Source organism: Lemur catta, chromosome 15, assembly GCF_020740605.2.
Source record: "Lemur catta isolate mLemCat1 chromosome 15, mLemCat1.pri, whole genome shotgun sequence".
Taxonomy (NCBI): Eukaryota; Metazoa; Chordata; class Mammalia; order Primates; family Lemuridae; genus Lemur; species Lemur catta.
Window position 1 is genome coordinate 25540758 of NC_059142.1, and position 24996 is coordinate 25565753.

General features: G+C 34.2%; 1 protein-coding gene across 3 annotated transcripts in view; it reads right to left on the bottom strand.

The window, feature by feature from the left end:
* USP32 (ubiquitin specific peptidase 32) overlaps positions 1-24996 on the bottom strand; it is a 202253-nt gene that overhangs the window by 63755 nt on the left and 113502 nt on the right. For all 3 annotated transcript variants that reach the window (XM_045525578.1, XM_045525577.1, XM_045525579.1), the window contains 4 exons: positions 8788-8919; positions 7086-7193; positions 5421-5536; positions 4987-5049 (listed from right to left, as the gene is read on the bottom strand). In XM_045525578.1, the coding sequence (XP_045381534.1) occupies positions 4987-5049; positions 5421-5536; positions 7086-7193; positions 8788-8919 (419 nt within the window). The remainder of the gene's footprint in view (positions 1-4986; positions 5050-5420; positions 5537-7085; positions 7194-8787; positions 8920-24996) is intronic.

Consider the following 24996-nt stretch of genomic DNA (forward strand, 5'->3'; position numbering starts at 1 on the left):
TGATGCAAACTATGCTTCTCTGTGATGATTAAAATACAAAGGTTCCATTCAATGCAGCATATACACTAACATAATTTAGACTAACACAGTTGACCCTATTTCTTGACACTTCCATTGTTTAAAAATGCACACGGAGGGGAAAAAGCCCTGTATGTTTACAATGCACCTACAGTGCTTTTTTATAACAACTTTTTTTATTGTTTTTGTTTTGGATCCTTTAAATATATATTATTCCCATTTGTTTGTGCCCCCTATAGTCAGAATCTCATTATTGCTTCATTTTTGTATCAACATTTAATTTAGATATTTCACATATATTGGCCCTGCTAAAATAGAAATAGCATCTTTTATGTGATATATAAGGAACAAACAAGAAAATTTCATTTAACTCCTTTTTAACACTTTATGGTAAGTAGGAGGGGAAAATGCATTTTTAGATCATTTCTAGGCAAAATTGTGAAGCTAACAGCCAAACTCTTTTTACCTATATGCAGTCTCTTCATTTTACTAGAAATAGAAATCATGGCCTCTTAAAGAGAAGTCACCATTCTGCATTTAGCTGTATTCATACATTATGCTTGTTTATTTTTTTGTTTGTACTGTAAAAAATTCACATAATTAACAATGTTGTGATACAAAAAAATAAAAAATGAAAAAGTAACAAATTGTCCCAGTATTAGTGAGTGTGGGTGTGTGTGTGAGTGCACCCTGCAATAGGATGGCATCCTGTCTGGGGTTGGTTCCTGCTTTATGCCCTGAGCTGCAAGGATTAGGCTCTGGCCACCTGTAACCTTGAATCAGAATAAGCAGGTTGGAAAATGAATGAATACAAATAGCTGTAAAATAAAAACTCATAGTATATAACAATCATACAAATTCATGACAATTTAAATGATGTGGTGCGAAAGCACTTTAGCAAGCCTAATATATTTGTTACTGTTTTTGAACTGTGTTGGTGGTAGGAGGTTCTTACAATTCACAGCTTGCAAACATTTATTCCTTGATTTAACTCACCACCACTATGTCCGCTGCCATCACTCACTGATTCACCAAAAATCAGGCAGATAATCATCTGACTTGTTTTTATTAATCTTGCTTAAATGTATGTATAGCTCACATTTATTTCAATGTTTAATACTAAAAGTGTTTTGGGTCTTTTTTTCCTCTTTTATTTCAGACTCATGACAGGCACAGAATGTTTTAGGTCTTTATTTAGAAGTTTGGTGATGTTTTTGTGACTAGAAATATGCGATAGGAATATTTTTTATATCAAATAGGCTATGGTAAAATTGGTTTCCAAGAACCTATTGACAACATTAAATGAGGACTTACTGTACAAGAAGTTAAAAACACCTGTATCTGTAATATAGTATGCCCAAAAGGATCTTTGACTTAGAAGCCTGTTGTTCATACTACAGTTCTATCAGAACTGTCAATTACTTCCATAACCATCCACCATTTGTATTCCTCTAGCCTTTAAAAATGACTTTTTGACTATAACAATATGGTTTTGAAACAGACAGGAATAAATCATAGCATACTCATGATGGAATACTATGCAGAGGCTGAAAAGACTAAGATTAATTCCTATATAAAGTTTTGTATTTAACATATGAAAGATGGTTAATAAACATTTGTGAAATTTAGGAAAAAAACAAAAAAAATTGTTGCAAAATGGCTTATACAGCATTATTCAATTTTTAAAATATAAAACACACACAATACATATAAATTTATCCTGTGTTTGATAGTGGTCAGAATAGTATATATTCTCCTCCACTATCTATTGAGAATAACCAGAATTTAATTCTTAAAAACCAAAAAGCCCCAGAGGATCTGCAAGCTCTGCCGTATCATATACCTCAGTCATAGGTGGCAAAGAGAAAGATGTATTATATAACTTAATGGACTTTCTGATAAATTTCAATTCATTACGGAGTTTTACAATGAACAATCAAGGCCTAAAATTCTAGGACAGAAAAATGAAGAATGCCAAAAGAGAGAGAAGCTATGTTGAACAGAAGCTACATTTCAAAATGTTACTTTTTACCTTTGAAGTAATAATTTAATTGTAAATGATTCTACACTGATGACAAAATTAACAGATAGTATAAATTCATTTTAATTTTAAAGCAACACTGAGAACAGATAGGGAAATCATAGTAAAATATGAAAATGTAATAATTTCCATTTATTTTGCTTTGTTGCTTGAAAAATCCAAGCTATTAATATTTAAAAATAAAATAAATGTAGTTTTGAAAGTAAAAATATAAATTATGTATAATAATTTACATGGTATAAGGATTTTTTATATCAACAGAGAACAAAATATAAAATGCTTAAGATGGTAAAAGAATATGATTTTTAAGATAATCTGATTCTTTATGTAATCAAACTAGTAATTACAAATATTCAATAAACAATTTTCATGGTGAAAGTACACAGACATCAAAGGTATGTTAATATTATCCAAAAGGAAAGAAAAATCATGCAAAGAAATAATAGATATTACTATACAAATTCGTTATATGGACAATGATGGTCAAAAGCTTATTTGCTATACTGACATTTGAGTAATAATTAATACTCCCTATAAAATATATAGCATTAGGCTTAAAAACTAGAATTGTAAATAGATTTTATTTTCTCTCAATTTAATGAATGTTTTACTGATTGCAGTTAGGACTAGTGCTAAGCAAGGTATAATTGAGTTTTTCTTCAAGCAAATTCATTGACTATATGACTTGTCTGTAAATATCCTCGATGTAAGGGTGGCCTTGACTTTTAAAATGGTGTCAACTGATCATGTTGTTCTGCTTTACTTAAATCTTTCAAAGTTTCTCCATAGTTTGGTACAGTCCAACTTTGTACCCAAGGCTCTTCATGATGTGGCCCCAATCTAGATCTACAGCCTCCAAATATGCACCTGTTGTTCCAGCCACATCAAAATATTTGCAGTTCCAGGACCATACAGGTTGTTTTACACAATAATGTCTTCTATCCTACCATTTGTTGTTCCCTCTTTTAGAAATCGCCTTTTAACCTACTACTTCTGTTAATCACAATTAACTAATTATTCAAGTGTCACATCCTAGCAGAAAGCTTCTTGATTCTCACAGCTTGATTTATATTGTCCCTTTTCTATGCTCCCATGATACCCCGGCTAACTTCTAACATAGCACTGATCAGACTTAGTAATATAACTCTTATTTATCTTTACCTTGAGATTGCAAACATCCCAAAGGCAACATCTAGATCTTGATCCACTACAGTCTCACTAAATTTTTTTTCCCCCCAAGAGACAGGGTCTTGCTCTGTCACTCAAGCTAGAATGGAGTGGTGTCATCATAGCCTACTGTAACCTTAAGCTCCTGGGCTCAAGTGTTCCTCCCACCTCAGGCCTCCCAAGTATCTGAGACTACAGGCATGCTCCACCACACCAGGCTAATTTTTCCACTTTTTTTTTTTTGTAGAGACAGAGTTCTCACTCTTGCTCAGGCTGGTCTCAAACTCCTGGCCTCAAGCAATGCTCCTGCCTCAGCCTACCAGCGTGCTAGGATTACAGGCATGAGCCACCTCGCCCAGCCTCAGTAAATATTTTTTAAATCAATAAATAAATTAGATAAGATGGAGAAGACTTAGTAATTAGAAAAAGAATGGGTAATATTGGTACACTGTAGTCACCAGTGAATATGGTTCATAGGTTTGGTTGAAAAATCCAAGTTCTATCCTAAACTGTTACTATTTCATTGTCATAGTTATATTATAGGAAATGAAGGAGCTAAATGACCTTGTTTAATGTTCATAGCAGAGCCAGAAGTAGCAACTCCATCTTATATAAAAGTATCTATATAATTATAAAAGTCAGAAAAAAGTCATTAGAAATTATATTTCTACATAAGAAATTTTCCAGCAGAAACTTTCCCAGGTTTCTGTTCTTATGTATACTAAATAGAAGTAGATACCTTAGTTTTTGGCAGAGAGAAGTGAAAGAAGGGGGAAGACTGTGTGAATTACCAAATAAAGCTCAAGCCCTGAAAAAGTCATTTCTATTATTTGTTTCTATTGAGAATCAGTTAACAGGGATATGATGATTTCTTCTGGCATTATGATTAAAGAAAGGAAAAAAAACCCTGATGCTATTTTTTTTTTTTTTCTATTTAGTAACACCATTGTGGTCCAGATCCTACCAATCTGCTATTTGGTACATGTCAATGTTTGAGTAGAAAGACTCAAAGACTCATATGTGCCTCACATAGGTAAATTATTTTTAATTTCACAGGGACACAGAAACATCAAAGTATATAAGAGTAAACCTATTGTGATATCATTACTAATAAATGTTACCAAACTAAATAATACAAGGATTTATTCTTTGTAAAGTACATGTTTATTCCTGCTTTTACCTGCTTATTCTGACTGCTACTAGAAGGACTCAGGGGGGACACTTATCACAACTATTTTTAAAAAGTTTTTTAAAGAATATATGCACCACCCAGATTAAGCTTAAAAACATTTCCATAATCGCAGATATTCTTATGGCCTTCCCACTTAATTTACCCATTCCTGAAATCACTTCTATCACTATTTGTTAGTTTTGCTTCTGTACTTGAACTTCATACAGTCTGTATTCTTTTTTTGTTTGGCTTCTTTTGCTCAATATAAGGTTACCATAACTTATTAAAATGGAAGAAATAAAGATTATAAACTATAGATGTCAAGGGCTCTGTCTACCTAATTCTTATAAAATGCCTAGTACAGGCTTATAATAAATGTTTTCATATACTACATTATATTTCATAGAGTTGTTTAAAGGTGGTGTGGGCTATCTTTAGCAATAACCTGGAGGTATTTTAGCCACAGGTCCAGATAAATACTGGTAGGGATGATGCAGAAGAGATTCAAGCATGTATAACAAGCTAAACATCCCAGTTCAGAGTACATGATATTTTTAGAAAAAGATAAATTAGTCCTAGTTTGACTCACCTTTGTGGTATCATGTGCATTCAATACGCCTTCTACAATGTCAGAGAGATCCGTATGTAATTCCTTTAAAAACAGCAACCCAAAGGAATAATTAGAAAAGAGTGGATACACTTTTTATTTTATTATTCAGTGGCTAAAGTTTACTGTGTTGGTCAAATATTTTTTAATTACCATAAATAAATTCTCATATTCATTTTAAAAATTAAGATAATTTTCCTGTTGTTTCATTCTTTCTTTTCATAAATTCAATTTATTAAGTATTTTTAAAGCCACACTCTCTTCCCAATTTTGCATTTTTAGTTATAAATACTGAGTAGCATAATATAGCAACTGAAAGCAATAACAAATTCTTCTCTTCTTTTTTGTTTTAATCATTCATTCCATTTTCCTGTTGGAAGTATATACACAAGAAAATATATACAATAAGAACTTACAGGGATATCATCAGTACGGTTGTCCTTCCAGACCTCTAAAAGTGCAACCACCATGTCTCTCAGTTCAACCCTGGAAAGAACTCCATCACGGTCAACATCAAACACCTTGAAGCAAACTAAAGAAAAGAAACACTTATAGAGGAAAATTATTTTTATATTCTGAAGCATAATACATTTTTACTAGCACCTTCTCTTGTATAATTACATAGTTTCTCAAGCAAATATATATATTCTGGAGCAGTTCTTATCTGGAGCAGACTATACTAAGTCATTAGTCCTTGGAACTTGTAGGACTTTCTACACATCATGAATCTATTGCTCTACATCACTACCCAGGTTAGGGAGCCCTATCTTTCAGCCAAATCTAGAGCTAAATTCCTTACACACCAGAAAGAAAGGGCTAAGTCACCATACAATAAATATTATAATACCTTAAAGGTTTTGAGCAGGTATGCAAGTCCTTAAGTTAATTTCTAATATTCAAAACTGATCATTGCAATTGTTTCTCATATGCTTAAAATATCCCATCTGCATAGAAAATCATGATGAGCTGATGTAAAGGTAGATTGCTTCCATTTTACCTCTCCAATGTACTATACTACATTCAAATTTTTGTCATGAACAATTTCAACTCTTCAATGAAGTTCATATACAACATGCTAAGACTTATAAGATCAGCTCTCTGCCAATTAACTCCCAATGAATCACTCTAGTTTAACTACCATTAGTTCATCAGGAACAAAAGAAATTAAAAAAATAGAAAAGTTTTAAAGGCAATAAATAAGCTCAGTTGAAAAGCAGAGATTTCAGCCTCCCTATTTAACATTAAATTTTAATGGAAACAAATAATCTATCAAAAAGCCAGTTTGGAATAATGGTGTATCAACAGAAAATTTAAAAAGAAATCTGAATTTTTAAGATTAAAAATTGTCTATTTCTAACATCCCTATTAATAGAATTATGGTATTAAATCAATTAAGTGCATCATAGTACAATACTACTAAATAAAATAAAAATATCAAACACCACACCCAAATAGGCAACATCTGTGAAGATATAGTTTAGAAAGACACAGAGATAATGACCTTAGTAAATATATTTGAGTTAGGTTCCAATCAAATGTTAACTGCAGCATGTTCTCAAACATGGTTAAGATTTAATAATGCAATATACTTATGCTTACAAATTATGCTGTAACAACATTTTAGCTAGGTTAAAAACACCATTTTAGTATTTAATAAAGTTGTGTTTTGACCATAAATTTTATTTTGCCAATAAAATATTAATGTGTGCAAGGGACAGAAAATGAGTTATACTTCAAATTATGGAAAACACAAAATTCTCTATATACACTACCAGAAAATATTTCCTCAGTGCTTGAAATCTTCAAATACATCATGGCTGATTCAATCCATTTTTCATGAATTACAAATTCTTCAGGAAAATCAACCCCATCATTAATAGCAAAGATCCCAAACTATTCCACAGTATAAAAGAATAGATTCCTTACACTGACCTCAGTAAAACCCCAACATGAGATTAATATTTGCCAACCTGACAAAGTTATGAAAATGCAAGACTTAATCCACAGATAATTTTACACAAACAAAAACTGATTTTATCTCTACATAGTTTGTAAATTTTGTGACAATGTTTAACACTTACATTTTTGCCTTTCAGCCAGGGGTCCCCTGCAACAAGCTGATAACCCACAGGATATCTCCTTAAAATCTATGTGATTGTCACGATTTTCATCAAAAGCATTAAACAACCCTGTGAAATAGAAAAACACATCGTAAATCACAGTCAAGAAACTTCCTAATGTTAATACTGACACATTTACGAAAGGAAGAATGAGTCTTTCCCATAAACTGGCAGAATTTAAAAAAAAAAAAAAGTTTATCAGTACTTCCTAATGTCTCAGGAAGTATTTCTTTTTTTCTCTTGGTATAATTATAACTGAAACTTATGACCCTAGCAGAAAATACATTACAACCCTTTAGTGTTTGGTTATATCTGTCTGTATTTATCTTATATCAATTTTTAACAGCTAAAAATGCCTATATTTTTAAAGTTGATAAATAAAAATTAAAAACCAAAGAAAACGTTAGAAATTAAAGCAATTATCCTTACTTAGAAAGACTGAGAAGAAAAAAGAAGAGAGAAAGTAAACTGCTTATTAAATGAATACTCAAAGATACACTGTGGTAACATTAATGAGCTCCCACAAAGCTCTTTCATGAAGCATGGGAAAATATACTATATTACAAGAAGAGAAATTCTCTACTATAGCATCTTTTTATTGCCTAATCTTTTAGACATGAATATTTTAAATTTCAGAAATGAAAGGGAACATACAATCTAATCCTGTGGTTTTCAAACTTTTTGTAAAAAGTAGAAATGGAATAATTTTATTTTCAAATGAAATATCAATCTCCAGTTCTACACAGGTAAAAACATAACTGCACTGTTGAAGTAGGTGGAAACCCAGAGCCCTACCTGCTGTCACTCCTGACAAATACTTCTGAAGTACCCTAGGAATCTGAAGAATAATTTTATATTCTAATTCAGTGCCCTTGAAGATTAACCCAAATATTCAGATTCCAAATATGATTTTATGATGTCCCAATTATTCTATGTGTTCATTTTTTTTTAAATAAAAAGTCATAGCAATAAGTTTAGAGCTAGAGGGGATCTCAGAGATGGTCAAATCTAGTAGTTCCTTAATTTTTGTGCATGGGAGGTAGGGATACAGCAATGGAATCTTCTTATGTGAAAGAAAAAAAGTGGAGGCACCCTAGCTAAGGAAGCAGTGGGGTCATGTGTGGAAACATGGAGCTCTGTCCACCCAGTGGCCACCATACCACTCCCTGCACTAGCTGCTAATGGACCTTACTAGAGCACAATTTCATAACCAATGACTTAGTCAAAATCATTTTATACAGGAGGATATGCGGGTGCAGAGAGTTAAACTAATTTATGCAAGGTTACACAGGTAGAATATGAAGTTTAAGACTACAACCTTAATTCCCATTAGTTTTTTTTCTACTCCACTCCACTATATGCAAGAAAGTTGCAAACCTATAGGACAGAAGTCCCCAACCTTTTTGGCACCAGGGACTGGTTTCATTGAAGACAATTTTTCCATAGACTGGCATGGGGTGGGGGGGGACGACGGGGGCACAGGGAAGAAAGGAGGTAGAGGAGCTTTGCAACCCAGTCCCTAACAGGCTGCGCCAGCCAAGGGGTTGGGAACAGTAGCTATAGGAATATGGCCTTTTAGAGTTTAAATGTGTTGGTTAAAAATAAGTGATGGACTCAGGTATTCTTACTAATGAACATTTGCTGAAAATGAAATGATTCCTACCTTCACTTAGAGATGGACGAATAGGTGGTGAAACCAATGGGCCAAATGTCTCTAAATCAAATCGTCCAGTCCTGGATTGAGCCTTCAGTAACCAATAGCGTTTCTCGAGATCAATGATGTCTGATTCCTCCACTAAGAGTAAAATCAAACAAGATTATAAAACCTCCGAATTCTCTTCTGGGCAGTTAGTTCATCCTGATAACATATCTTTCAAGGATATATTTCATACAGGATGACAGAACTTAGGGAAACAAGGAAAATTAAAAAACAAAAATAAGTGAAACGAAAAAGGATATATTTCAATTTCCCAATTGCTAAAAATAATCATGATCAAAGCCAAAACTCTGAAAGACAAATTTATTATATCTAAAGTGGCAGAAAAATTAAACCAAAATGAATAAAAAGCAAGAGGCTTTAAAATCAGAAAAAAGATATCTACAATTTCCCGGTAAGCAGGCTGCTTAAATCCAATGTATGAAACAATATATATACAGCTAAGCCATTTCTTTTGGGCCTCCCATATCATTTTTACTTGTATTCATTTTTTTGTTAATTTTCAGTCTTTACCTTAGATTTAAAGTTTCTATGTACATCTTCTTTCCTGGCTAGACTATAAAAATCATAATAGCAGGACCTATGTCTGATTCACCCTGTCAATGACTGACTTATACACATTCAATACTTACTGAATAAATGAAAAACATATATGGTAAAAGACATTATAAGAAAAAGTCAATAAATGACAGGGAGGCTAAAGTAGGATTCAATGTGTAACAGTAAAATCATGAAAGCATGAACATCTTTCTCTCCTCATTCTTCAGACAGTATATCAAAAATCATAAACTCCAACCATGGTTACATATTATCTGTGTTCACTTTTTCTCCAAGGAACTAGAATAAAGTTTAGAAAGCATATACAGGAATTTTATTCTCAACTAAACACAGCAACCAAAGTGATCCTATTATTAATAAAATGTAAATCTGGGAATTTCAAATTCTGGCCATAATGGAATAACTAGCACCAGACTTGCCCTTCTGTACAAATGACTAGAAAACTGTACAAAATATATTAGAAAACTGTTTTTAGAAATTAGAGAACAGGTAGCACAGGACTGTGATTCTTGAGAGAAAGAAACAAATAACACTTGCCCTTTGATTGCCCTGGCTTTCTCCTTGCAGTTACTTCCTAGACTTTAGCAAGGGATGAGGATTCTAAGTAGAGAGATTTCACTGAGTTAAGAGAGGCTGGAGGTCAGAGTAGCTGAAATCTGCAGGACAGAGTACTAGAGAGGAAAATGTTATGCAAAGAAAAGAGCTCCAGAAGTCTGCACAGGTGTCTCATTGAGTTTTGGCAGACTACTAAGCTGTGTATACACAGAGTGAAACTCACTCAGGTTGGGCTCAAACAAACGCTAGGGACTTGCAAGCTGAAAAGTTCTCAGAGCTCATGCAAGGCTCAGAGATGTCAGAGTTCTGACCAGCCAGAGTGAAGACACTTTGTTGAACACTGGTAACATTCATAGACTCCAGAGGGTCCTTACTTATTTAGTAGGGAAAAACTGCAGTAAAGCCTACTCCAGATTTGCCCCAATAAGGTTTAAAAGCAATCCTTGAAAATATCAAGCTGATCCACAAGTAACTAAATTGCCTATCAAAATAAAACACAACTTCCTTTTTTAAAAGAAGACAACAAAATTCAGATACTCAGCAATGTTACATTCACAATGTCTAGCATCCAAAGAAAACATGGAAGAAACACAACAATGTAACTCAAAGCCAGGATAAAAATTAGTCAATAGAAAAAGACCTAGAAATAACAGATGACAAAATTAGCAGACAAGGGTTTCAAATATCTATTATAAATAATATCAAGAATTTAAGAAAAACATGAATATACTGAGGAATGAAATGGCAACTATAAAAAAGTATCACCTGGAACTACTAAAGATAAAGAATACAATATTTGAAATAAAAATTCACTGTAGGACATAGCAGATTAGTAACTAGAGAGGAAAGATCAGTGAACTTGAAGACTGGGCAACAGAAACTATCCACACGGAAGTATAAGGAAAAAAAAATTATTAGAAACTTAGTGACCTATAAGACAATTGTCAAAACATACATGCAATTGGGGTCCCAGAAAGGGGTAGACAGAAAATACTCGAAACAATAATGGCTGAAAATTTTCTAAATTTGATGAAAACTAAAATCCCACAGACCCAGAAGTTCAATGAACCTTATAGTAAAAAACTCGAAATCACATCAATGCAAGTCATAATCAAATTGCTGATAATGAAAAAAATCTTAAAAGCAGTAAGATGGGGGAAAGAATATAATACATTACAAATAGGAGAACCAAGATAAGTACTGGTTTCTCTCCAGAAACAAAGAAGCCAGGAATGGGGGCGGGGGGTGCTGAAAGAAAAAATAAACTGTCAACTTCAAATTGGTTATCCTATAAAAATATTCAAAAATAAAGCCAAAATAAAGACTTTTTAGACAAACAAAACTGAGAATTCATCAATAGCAGAACTGCACCAGAAGGAATATTAAGGACATTCTTGAAGAAAATAGTACCAGATGGAAATCAGTATTTACACAAAGAATACTGAATGAAGAAAACAGGAAATGCCCTGTCCCTAACATTCACAGAAGTTATCACATACTGATATAATTGATCTTACCAAGTGGGGGTTTTTGCAGCTTTTATTGGTATGTTTACCCCTGATTCAAATGCTTTGAAGGTGAGTTCAGATTTCTCTTAAGGAAACCCCTGAAAATGCTAGTTTTTAAAAGTAAAATAATACTAAACCTGGGGTCTATAAACTACAGCCTGAAGGATGCACATCTGTTTACGTAAATAAAGTTTTATTAGGGCTGGGCCCAGTGGCTCACACCTGTAATCCTAGCACTTTGAGAGGCCAAGGCAGGACTATTGCTTGAGATCAGGAGTTCAAGACTAGCCTGAGCAAGAGCAAGACTCCATCTCTACAAAAAATAGAAAAATTAGCTGGGCATGGTGCTCGTGCCTGTAGTCCCAGTTAGTCAGGAGGCTGAGGCAGGAAGATCACTGGAGCTCAGGCGTTTGAGGTTGCACAGTGAGCTATGATGACGCCACTGCACACTAACCAGAGTGACTGAGCAAAACTCTGTCTCCAAAAAAAAAAAAAAAAGTTTTATTAGAAAAGAGCCATGCAATTTATAATACTTACATATTTTTTATGACTACTACTGTGTTACAATGGCAGAGCTGAGTAACTGCCACAGAGTTCAAATGCCCACATTCCTCAAATATATTTACTATCTGCCCTTTAAGAAAAAGTTTGACAATCTCTGTGTTAAACTTTGAAATTTCATGACTGCAAGACTTCAAAAATATGAGACATCACAAAACAACAAGACCTCAGAACAATGGAGCCATGAGATTGAGAGATCAGAGACTTCAAAATTGTGAGACCATGAAACTGCAAGATTTTGAGATCTCTTTTCTTTTAATAGACTTTATTATTTTACAGCAATTTTAGGATTACAGCAAAATCAAGGAAAAGTTACAGAAAATTCCCATATGCCCCCACTCTCCCAAATATATATGCTCTTCCATTATCAACACCCCATCTATCAAAGTGGTACATTTGTTATAATTGATGAACCTACATTGACATATCATTATCACCCAAAGTCCACAGTTTCCATTAGGGTTCACTCTTGGTGGTGTACTTTCTATACGTTTGGACAAATATATGGTGATATGTATTTGCCATTGTAGTACCACACAGAATAGTTTCACTGGCCTAAGAATCCTCTGTGTTCTACCTATTCCTCCCTCCCTCCCCACTAAGCCCTGATAACCACTGGTCTTTACAGTGTTATGAGATCTCTTTTTACTTCTCAGCTTGCCCTCAGTCTTATTAAAATTTCTACATGAGAGAATTACTGGGTAGAGAGGATTATCTTTGCATTTAGGGTTCCTTCAGATTCATATCTCACCGAAGTTTCTCAAAAGTTTGGCTGGTTTCTCCTCACCCCAGTGAAAACTGTCCTTTAGCAGGCTCACTCTTTTGCCTGCCTTACTTTCAGTCTCTGCATCGGGCCTCAGATATGAAAGCATCCTACATCCCTTGATCACTTAGGAAGGCCTCATCCCTCTGGAGTTTAGTTTTGTTTTGATTTTAACATGTCCTTGCATCTATACATCTTCAATGGCTTTAAAAATGAGTATGATTATTTGGTTCAGTGGTGATTTTATGTTGTTATAGTGGGAGTGAAGATCTTTCATGTCTTTCAACTTCCTAACATGAAGCAGAACCTTCAGAACCCACATCCCTTCAATTATTATTTAACATAATTATGGGCATTCTCATTAATGCAGTAAGACAAAAATAATCTGATAAACTTAAGGAACAAATGAGATTTTTATGAAGAAAATGTACAAGTAATATTAAAGATTTGAGGCCGGGCGTTGTGGCTCACGCCTGTAATCCTAGCACTCTGGGAGGCCGAGGCGGGTGGATCGCTCGAGGTCAGGAGTTCGAGACTAGCCTGAGCAAGAGTGAGACCCCGTCTCTACTAAAAATAGAAAGAAATTATCTGGACAACTAAAATATATATAGAAAAAATTAGCCGGGCATGGTGGCACATGCCTGTAGTCCCAGGTACTCGGGAGGCTGAGGCAGTAGGATTGCTTAAGCCCAGGAGTGTGAGGTTGCTGTGAGCTAGGCTGACGCCACGGCAGTCACTCTAGCCAGGGCAACAAAGTGACACTCTGTCTCAAAAAAAAAAAAAAAAAAAAAAAAAAAAATTAAAGATTTGAATAAACGAAGAGGCATACCATGGCCCTAAATAGAGTGGTTACAAAGATTGCACAGTGAGGATGGATGACACATGAACAAAGACCTGAGGAAGCAAGGTGACAAATCATGGAGTGAAAACATTCTAGCAGAGGGAATGAGTACAGAGGCCTCAAGAAGAGAGCATGCTTGGCAAGTTTAAGGAAGAAAAACAAGATCAGTGTGGCTGAAGTGGAGTTAGTGAAGAGGAGAGTAGTACCAGATAAAGTCAGAGAAAATGGGGGTCAGATTACACAGACCATTGTAAGGACTTTTTGGTTTTAAGTGAAATGGTTAACCATTGGACAGTCTGATGCAAAGTACTAACATGATCTAATATACAGAATCACTCCCTCCCCCATGTCCTCCACCCTCTCCCTAGAATGACTCTTGACTGCTGAGTTGAGAAGAGCCTGGTGGGCAGCAAGAAGAGAAGCAGCCAGTGAAGTGTCTATTAAAGGGTTTTTTTAAACAATATATACAATTTGAAAGCATTAAGACTGCAACAGATTAAGAAGTACAAGACAGATAATTCACAAAAACATGGGCAGAAAGTTTAATTTCACTGGTAATAAAAAATCAATTCTAAAGAAAAATGTAGAATCATGCTACTTCTCTGTTTCAAAACCTTTCAACACTCTTTCTCAAGATATCTGCATGGCTTCCTCCCACAACTCCTTCAGATCTTTACTCAAATGTCACATTCTCAGACCACCTAAACTGCACCCCATTCAGTGACACTCCGTCATTCTTCTTCCCTGCTTTACTCTGCTCCAATAATTATTACTAACTCTAATACAATTTACTTATTTGATTTGATTATTGGTTAGCTCCCTCAACATATGCTAGAAGGCAGGGATTTTGGTCTGTTTTGTTCACTGGTAGAGTCTAACAATTAGAATAATATCTGGCATATTTTGATTACTCAATAAATAAGTTTAATAAATAAGAATTATCTGTTGAGCTATACACACATACACATAACATATACAAACATACACATATACATATTCAAAATAATGCTAACTATGACAAAAGATAACAATTAGTATCAGACATGAACCTTGGCCTCTAACAGCTTTTACATTGCCTAGGAAGACAAGAACAACATTCTCTAAATTTCCAGGGCCTTCAAAACATTCAATCTCACTCTATTTCCTTGCAGTTTTAATAAAAATTTCAGGGGAAAACTTTTTCCCTGTCAGCAAGATAATTAAGATAAAGCCATATCAATACGTGTATCTATACTGTATTTGTACAACAAATACTGTAGTCATGAAAAGTGTTGAATAAATGAAAATATATATCCCATCATCTTACATAAAAGTTTAGGAGAAATTATCTTCCTTTTGCTTGACCTTCAAGGGGCTCTCAGGACTTAAAGCTAATGTTTTTCTATCTTTCCTTCATACCTTACCCTATCCTGACACTCATATGTCCAAAACCTAAAGAGAGGTTTCTACTTAAAGGGCTTAGGAGTGATTCTTCTGAAAGCAAAAATATAAAAATGAACAAAAAATCTTGTACTGGGAATGCAGACTTGTGTATACATTATCACACTTCAGTAGATGGAAGGACTGAGATTTTCAGAAAGACATTGTTCTAATTTATTCTGGCATAGAAGGAAAGATCCCCAGGAAGGACCATATCTGCCATAGCAGAAAACAAAAATGGTCTTGACTATATATAGCTGGAGTCAAGTACACTGATTTTACCTAGTTTGCATTTTACAAAGAAGAATGCTCCCCTGGAAACTTCTTGACTTGGTAATCCCTACAAGCAGTCCTCTTAATGACTCTAAAACCTTGGAAAAGGGATTCCAAGAGTGATAATGAAGTTACCCTACAAGTTTGGCATTTAAAAGTTTGGCGAGGTGGCTCACGTCTATAATCCTAGCACTCTGGGAGGCCGAGGTGGGTAGATCGCTCGAGGTCAGAAGTTCGAGACCAGCCTGAGCAAGAGCGAGACGCTGTCTCTACTAAAAATAGAAAGAAATTATCTGGTCAACTAAAAATATATAGAAAAAATTGCCAGGCATGGTGGCGCATGCCTGTAGTCCCAGCTACTCAGGAGGCTGAGGCAGAAGGATTGCTTAAGCCTGAAGTTTGAGGTTGCTGTGAGCTAGGCTGACGCCACGGCACTCACTCTAGCCTGGGCAACAAAGCAAGACTCTGTCTCAAAAAAAAAGAAAAAGAAAAAAAGTTTGGCATCTAATTACTCACTAATGATTAAGAGTAATTAAACAATGAAGTGACAAGGTTATAAGGTAACATAATTTCAATTAAAAAACTGAAATCAACCTTCATTATCTTTATTAGGCTTCTGTATTGTTAATTATTTATATCACCTTAACCTTGGAGAAGAGCAAGAGAATTAGCACCTGTTATTTTATTAGCCCTTAGTGAAATCACTAAATCAAACATCTTTTCCCCACATCCTGGACCATGGTTTCTCAACCTTGACACTACTGACATTTTTATAATTTTTTTTTTGCAGGAGGCTGTCCAGTGTATTCATTGTAGGATGTCTAGCAGCACCTGGCTTCTATCCACGAGAGGCCAATAAAGGCCCCCAAGTTGTGACAACCAAAAGTGTTTTCAGACACTGCCTAATGTCCCATGGGAGACAAAATTGCCCCCAGTAGAGAAGCACTGCTATAGATACATTTACAAATGCTTGGCAAGTGATCTGTAGAACAGCTTATTTTCATAAATACCCTCATTTGCATTGAACAGATTGTTAATACTGAAAAATATATCTTCTAAAACAACAAAAGCTCAAATACTTATTATATACTGAGTTCTATGTCAGCTTCATTCATCTTAAGCCAAATCACCATTTAAACTTAGACATAATTGTGACGATGAGAGCTATTATGACTGGATCTATGGGCAGAAAAAAACAAAATTCTTTAGTAAACTGGTATCAGAAGTATGTTGTAGATTAAAAAATTAAGAAAAAATGTTTTTAATTAAGAAGGCAAAATGTTAACAAAAGGCAAATTGTGAACAATAAATATTTTTAGGCTTATACTTTTTCATTTCTAACACACACAAATGTTCCTTATATCACAAGAGATCTTGGTAACTAACTGTAACTATATCATGAGCTTTTATGTGAGAAGTTTTACACATGTTGCCATATATCATTCATCTGTTCAATTAAGAAAATAAGAATATAAATGTAACTTACATATTTGAAATTGCTACTTTACAAACAGGAGAAACAAAACATGTAGTGGAAATTAAGTCATTTCCAAAGCCTCTGATACCTATTCTTGTACTAATAATTTCTTTATCAATTATCTTTACTTATAAAAGTAATTTTGTAACTAAATATCTAGAAAACATAGAAAAGAAATTTGTATCACATCTAATGCTACTATCCTAAAACAACCATTAACATTATAATTTTGATTTTGGCCAGTTTTTAAAAAAATTTGTGTTACTACTAATACTAGTTTAATTTTTAAATTTGCATTACTTGATGCTTTTATTACATTAGTAATACATTTTGTTACATGAAAAACATTGAAAGTGTAGGTAATCAAGAAAAAAAAGAAAAAGAAAACACACAATTGCATGTTTTCATATAATTGTAGTCATAGTAGTATTTATATTTAATTCAATGTCACCTGGGTTGTTTGGAAATATTATTTCCAATACTTACTTTCATTATATGATTTCTCAAATTATACAAAATCCTAGTTCGTAGTTTAAAATCAAAAGGCTAAATTTCAGATTTTGCAACAAGATCATCAAAAAAGACTACAGAACTATAAAGATAAAATTTTCATACAGGAATAAACACTGTCATATAGTTTTTCCTTTAAAACCAAATAATACACTAGATTATAACCTGATGAGTCAACGTAACTAATTTTTAAAATATATAGAACTTCTACTTAAGAATGCTGCTTGCATTTTTCAATACTGCAATATCTACTTTAAATATCCAGATAACTGAATTTAAAAGGAGAGAATATTTTAAAATTTTTGCAAAAGGGAGAATACCAAAGGTGTCTGATATGTAAAAATTGAGATTCCTAAATAAGATGTCTGTCTGTTCCATTTATGGATGTTAAAAAAAAAAAAAAGAAAGAAAGAAAGAAAAAGAAAAGAAACCTCTTCCGTTCCTCCAGAGAAACATTAGCTTTCTCAAGTTCTAAACTTTCTTCCAAGTAGTAGATCGGCATATAAAAAATCTGACCCTGAAACAAAAGGAGGAAGACAATAGCCTTGACAATAGAAACCATATGCTTATTTCTATACGTCTAGGTTTTGACAATCAATAGGTGTTCAATAGGTACTTCTGATTAATTGGTATTTACATGATACAGTAAATTAGAACACAGAAAAATCATATAAACTGATTTTTTCTAAACTTTGAAACCTATGTTTATCAATCTCCTTAAAAAATACAATTTCTTTGCTGAAGTAGAAATATGGAAAGACAAGTAGAACATATTTAGAAGAAAAAAAATGAACAGATTGGTGGTCATGGTCACTAATGAAAACCATGCTTTAGTGCTGAGTTTTAAGCTTACGTATCTGTTCATTTTCTGGATACGACTGCAAATTCCTTAGTCAAACATTTGTCAAAAGCAAGCTAAAGTAAATTATTTACAAGATATTATTATTACCAAACATTTTACATGAATTGGCAGCTGAATTGCTGGGAAGAGGGAATTCAACTAACTTTAATTTTACTTAAAGAAGTTAGAGGCAGTAATCTCAATAGTTAACTCTATTTGCAATTTGTAAATCAATACCAAAACTTACACTGAATTGGCTAAATAAGAACAAATTCATCACCCACCTAGAGGTATAATTTCTTCTGGGTCACAACAGCAGTATAGGATATTCCCAACATTCTAAATAGTTCTTGGCCTGCACTTTGGGCCATCTTAATCAAGTCTCACCTCACCAAAGGCTCTAGCTGCAAAAATAGCTCTTTAACACCAAAAGTAAATCCTCATCAAAAAAGCCAGGCACAATATCCAAGTAATGTCATATAGTAACACAGTTCTTTAGCATTTTTGAGAAAACAACCTCCTCTCATAAGAAATGACCTTCTGAAATCTACTTAAAATGGCTGTAAGCCTTACATCATTATTAACAGATAAGAGGATAATGAAGGAGACACAGATTTACTAGGCAGTTTATGGTCTAAGAATCACTGAAGTACTTTTTTCCCTATTGAAAGAAGGCTTTAACATTATAAACTAAAATGTGGTAAGGAAATATTATATATATGTGTACACACACACACACACACACACACACACATATAATTAAGATAAATGCTAAGCCAGGCGACGTGGCTCATGCCTGTAATCCTAGCACTCTGCGAGGCCGAGGTGGGCGGATTGTTTGAGCTCAGGAGTTCGAGACCAGCCTGAGCAAGAGCGAGGCCCCGTCTCTACTAAAAATAGAAAGAAATTATATGGACAGCTAAAAATATATATAAAAAAATTAGCCGGGCATGGTGGCGCATGCCTGTAGTCCCAGCTACTCGGGAGACTGAGGCAGGAGGATTGCTTGAGCCCAGGAGTTTGAGGTTGCTGTGAGCTAGGCTGACGCCATGGCACTCTAGCCCGGGCAACAGAGTAAGACTCTCTCTCTCAAAAAAAAAAAAAAAAAAAAAAAAAAAAGATAAATGCTAAAAGAGAAACAATATAAATTTCTTGAGTTAGATATGAAAAGAGAAATGATCAAAATGAATTATAAGGCCCTAAAATCACCAAAAATATAACATTAATTACTTCAGACTCCAGATTCTACCATTCAAAGAAATCACTGTGTTAGCAGGCTGAGTGCTACATTATGATACATTTTTGGGAAACTCCAAAAACTCTTTCTTAATTTACTTGAAAACATATTTAAGAAAAAGAACAAGCACACATATTTTCTTCCAAATATAGCTAAATTCTGTAGAAGACTATGATCAACATTAAGAAAAATAACTCAATGATACTTAAAATAATTTCAAGCCTTCTATTACCTATGTCACTGTTCGTAAATAATCATTCAACAATCTTGCCTGATCAAATAAAATTAATTATTAAAGAGAAATGAAAAGCAATCATTTGTAAGTTCCCCAAGAGGGACAAAAATGAATTGGTAAAGTGAATCTGCAAGATAGTCTGAAGTTTTCAGAGTCTGAAGAAGATGGCTCACCACAACCACAACTACCACATGACCAAGCTCTTTCATCTGCAATTACAAGCTACTCATAAAACATTAAAGAACAAAATCACTATGTGTCAATAAACTGTCTCCAAACCCTAAAATGATAATAAGCACAAAGTTAGGAGTTCAAACATCCCAATTTTGCTACCTATTAGTCATCTGATCTTCAGAAAGTTTCTTTAACTTTTTAGAATGACTATGAAATGAACCTTATAAATAGCACAAGGATTAAATGAGATGATGTACACAGAATATAGTGCCTCCTGTAGTAATTACTCAAACTTATATGTGGTAAAATTGGAATCTTTCACCAGGCAAAGTATTTTTGGGAAAAAAAGTACAGAAGCTATAGTTGAAAACCATATCATACACACAATTATTATGTGTCATTTAAAAATAAATAAAAAATTAAAAAGGCACATGATATTCTGCAAACATTTAGCAAACACATATTATGTGTCTGACATTGTACTAAAAACCACAGATGTGACCAGGAACAAGACAACCATGTTTAGAGTCTAGTAGAAGTGAAAACTGGTCACTTTAATCTAGTGTGGAAAGTACAATGAAGAAATAGATACATAACCTGGGTGTAACTGGAAACCATTCTTCTAAGTGAAATATCACAGGAATGGAAAAACAAACACCACATGTACTCACCATTAAATTGGTGCTAATCGATCAACACTTATGTGTACATATGGAAATATTTAATAACATGATTGGAAATCAAGCAGGTAGGAGAGGGGAGGAGGAGTGGGTAAATTCACACCTAACAGGTACAATGCACACCATCTGGGTGACGGGCATACTTATAACTTTGACTCAAATGTTACAAAAGCAATTTATGCAATCAAAATGTTTGTACCCCCATAATATTCTGGGAAAAAAAGAAAAAGAATAGAAACAGATACAGAGTTTCCTGGGAGCATATACCTGAGTAGGTCCTAAAGGTTTTGATATCTAAAGAGTTATGGGAAGAGCATCTAAGGGTTCACCAGGAAAAGGAAAAGGAGTGTGGCAGAAGGTTATTATAAGCAGAGGTAAACAGGATGTTTAAAAGTCTGAAGGCATGATAGATAGTAAGAGGACAGAAAAAAGCTGTTATGTTTTAATTCAAAAACAAGAAAAAGGATAACATGTTTGTTATTTATACCATGGACCCAAGATAAAAGGTGAAACACAGGAAAGAATTTTACTTTCTAATGACAAAGGGTGTTAAAGATGACAGTTAACCTAGAACCAGTAGGCCATTCAGTCACAATTTCAATGAGCCCTAAGACTCAGAAAAGAAGATGACTCACAGAACAGCTAGGACTATTCATGTACTACAGTAGAGGATGGGACACACAGATTTAAAATTGTGAAAGGGGCCAGGCGCGGTGGCTCACGCCTGTAATCCTGGCCCTCCGGGAGGCCGAGGCAGGTGGATCGCTCAAGGTCAGGAGTTCGAGACTAGCCTGAGCAAGAACCAACCCCCCCCCCCCCCGTCTCTACTAAAAATAGAAATAAATTATCTGGACAACTAAAAATATATAGAGAAAAAATTAGCCAGGTATGGTGGCACATGCCTGTAGTCCCAGCTACTCGGGAGGCTGAGGCAGTAGGATTGCTTAAGCCCAGGAGTTTGAGGTTGCTGTGAGCTAGGCTGACGCCACAGCACTCACTCTAGCACGGGCAACAAAGTGAGACTCTGTCTCCAAAAAAAAAAAAAAAAAATTGTGAAAGACTGATTTAACTAACCAATTAAATCTAATTACATTTTGGGTGTACAGCCTGTCCCTCCAAACTCCAACACTAAGTGTGCTATGGGCAAAATGGGCAGGGAAAGGGTTATACAAGAAAAAGCCAAAATGACTAGGGATTGTCAGGAGAGGGGAGGGGAGGGGAGGGGAGTGTAATAACACCTATACTAACTTATTTCAAACTTTTAATTATATAGAATGTTTACGCTCTCTATGCAGGCTTTCTGACTCCAAGCATCATCATCATCAAGATGTTTGGTTCAGCATCATCACACACATTGTACCTATCTATTTCCAGTACAAATAGTTTTAAAGATTAACTTGTCATTAAGAGCCCTGTATATAACTCAGCAAATAAAATTTTTTTATGAAATCTAATGTTAAGTTTTTAAATAGCATATTATGATAGAAAACACAACAATCCTGATCAAAAACTGGTTAAGATCTACCAAATCATAAAAACTTGAACTTTAGGCTAAAGTACTAATTCAGTTTCTTAATTTAAATAAAAGGTAAGGTAACAATAGTTTGGAATTTTTCAGTTCTGAAAAATGTACTTGCTATGAAAAAAATCTAAAATCTTATGTAAATCAAATAATTATTCTAACTCTATATTGAGCATAAATAGTTCCCCAGTTTCATTTGTGATTTACATAAAAGAAAACAAAATTTTACTAAATATGGCAGTGTGCTCAACTTACTGTGACTTCAAATTTCACTTTATAATTGTGTGTGAAAAAGTAATTAAAGGCATCTGTACACTAACATAAATGTTATTTACAAGTGAAAAATTGTAATTCTTTTTCGTTTCCTAGATATCTTGGCTCATTACACAAATTTAAATGGAGTCACTGAAGCTTTAAAATAAATATTTTCTGTCTACTTATAAATCAGTTAATAATATTTCCTATTTTTTATCACAAGTTTCCACACTCCTGACACATTATTTGAAAAGTTCAATGTACCAAGTATTAGCTGAATGGAAGAGCCTGTGGAGATATCAATAGTGAATTATTTAACCAGAAGCAGAGTGAGAATTTTTAGGTTGTATAAATCATAGTCATCAGATTGTAAAGCTGCCCATATCAGAATTTCTGCAAGAAATTTAGCAGTAATTCTGACTTTGTGATAATGCTTTCATAGTAAGGTCCACTCAGAAAGTGGCTGCTTGCCTGAAGCCAATAGCAATTCAGTTGTCTGTTGAACAAATGTATTGTTGGTTCTTTGCTTCTACAAATAAAAGCAAATAAACTGGTAAGAAAAACAATTCCTTCCTACAGATCTGGGCAAATTAATTTTTGTACTAATCTACAGCCCTCTATTAGAAAACTGCTTAATGCCAAAACAATTATTCTCTGAAGACACAGGGGTAAAAACCACCAAATTCACAAGTCAAGTGTCCACTAGCAAAACAGAATGCATATTCATTACAAAACACATTCAACGTAGATGGACCAGGCATTCATGGTCCATCTACACTGAAATCACCCTGGACGTCTGTAAAGTACAGATTTCTAGGGCCCACTGAATTAAAATCTTCGCTGATAGAGCTAGTAACAACCTGCATTTTTAACACCTCTCCAAATAATTATAATGCTCAATAAAAAGGTAATTACTGATATAACATAGTAGACTTAAAGTTGACTTATTTTTTATTTGGGGGTATTCCTTTTATAAGAAACAAGGATATGATAAAATTCAACTAAGACGCTGGCAAATAAAAGTGTTATAAGTAACTGACAAACTAGAAAGCATGATATTTCTCCAGGTTTTCATCACACACCACTAATTTATTTCAATCGATAATAAGGAAATCAATGGGCACATTACAAGACTAGATAAAATCATTAGTTCAGACTGATAATTCCTTTGTATTTAAAGTAAACAGATCATTTATATGCCTTAACTTGATGCTAATCAATTTTCTATATCTCACATCATTCAGCTAACCAAAAGTTTTAGAAGGAAGACCTTAGAACAACTAACCTTGCAACCTTCAGCAGTTCTTTAAGTTTATAAATATCATAATTCATTTTCCCCCTAAAAACATGGTCTATCTTTATGTGAACATTCACATACTATGAAGTCATTAAACCTTACTCAAACATGATGATTTATCTTGGCCCTTCTCCTTAGTATGTCTGTAGTCTTATAATCCTAAAACAACATATACCTTATGCTCACTCTTGAGGAAATCAAATATTTAAATCAAGACTTAGAATGTATACTTTAACTGGCTAAAAATTTTCTAATAACTAAGAAAAAATCAAACATGAACAGGATCTCAGCCTTATTCTCAAGGGGCTTGTAACTTCTGTTTCTGGGGGGAAACAAAGCCATTTCCAACCGACTCAAAGATAAGGCAAAAAGCAAGTTAATTGCTTTAATTGGAAGGTGAAGTGTTACAGAAATGCAAACAGTAAAATAATTCAAATTAAAGAGAAATGGAAAGGCATGACAGAAGAGAGAGCATTTGAGTTAGGCTTCGATGACGAGGAAGTATCTCAATTTTCAAAAGTGGAAAGATGAGATGCATTCTTAAATGAAGGAAGATGAGGAGGATGGTATACAGGGTAGCTATAAAAGTTCACGGTATAGTCATGGAATATTGACCAATATTCTATAGCTGAAGCAGAGAACACATGTGAGGAAAAATGGGCAGGGAAAATTAAGTCAGGAATAGGAAACTAAGAAACTTTAAAGCCACGCTAAGGAGTTTAAACTTTGTTCTGTAGACAACTAAGAATCTTCAAGGGTTCCTGAACAGGAAAGTGAAGCAATCAGAAGAAATTTTTTTTCACATTAATTCTCGCAGCTAAGAAGAAATTTAACGTAAACTAAAAATAACTATGCCTATAATCCTAGCACTTTGGGAGGCTAAGGCAGGAGGATCACTTCAGGGCAGGAGTTCAAAACCAGCCTAGGCAACGTAGTGAGAAACTGTCTCTACAAAAAATACAAAAATTAGTCAGGCATGGTGGCATGAGCCTGCAGTCTCAGCTACTCAGAAGGTTAAGGAAGAAGGATCTCTTGAGCCCAGGAGTTTGAGGTTATAGTGAGCTGTGATGACACCACTGCACTCTAGCCTGTACACCAAGCGAGATCCTGTCGTGTGTGTGTGTGTGTGTGTGTGTGTGTGTGTGTGTGTGTGTGTACATGTAAAATTGTTCTTCATTCTTTCCAGTCATTAAGAGGCAGTAAGACAAATAAACTATTGCAATGATGGCAGTAAAAAAGAGGGAGAAAATGACAGACAGAAGTAAGAAATATGGCTGAGCTAAGATCATACTGATAGGATCTAATGTGAAGCTTGATAAGGAAACGTCAAAGATAATCTCAAGTTAGACACCATAATTACAGATGCTATCAACAAAGACAGAACACATGGGAGGAAGAACATATTTGCTTTTTTTATCTTTAGGTGGGTTGAGGCAGGGAAAGATGAAT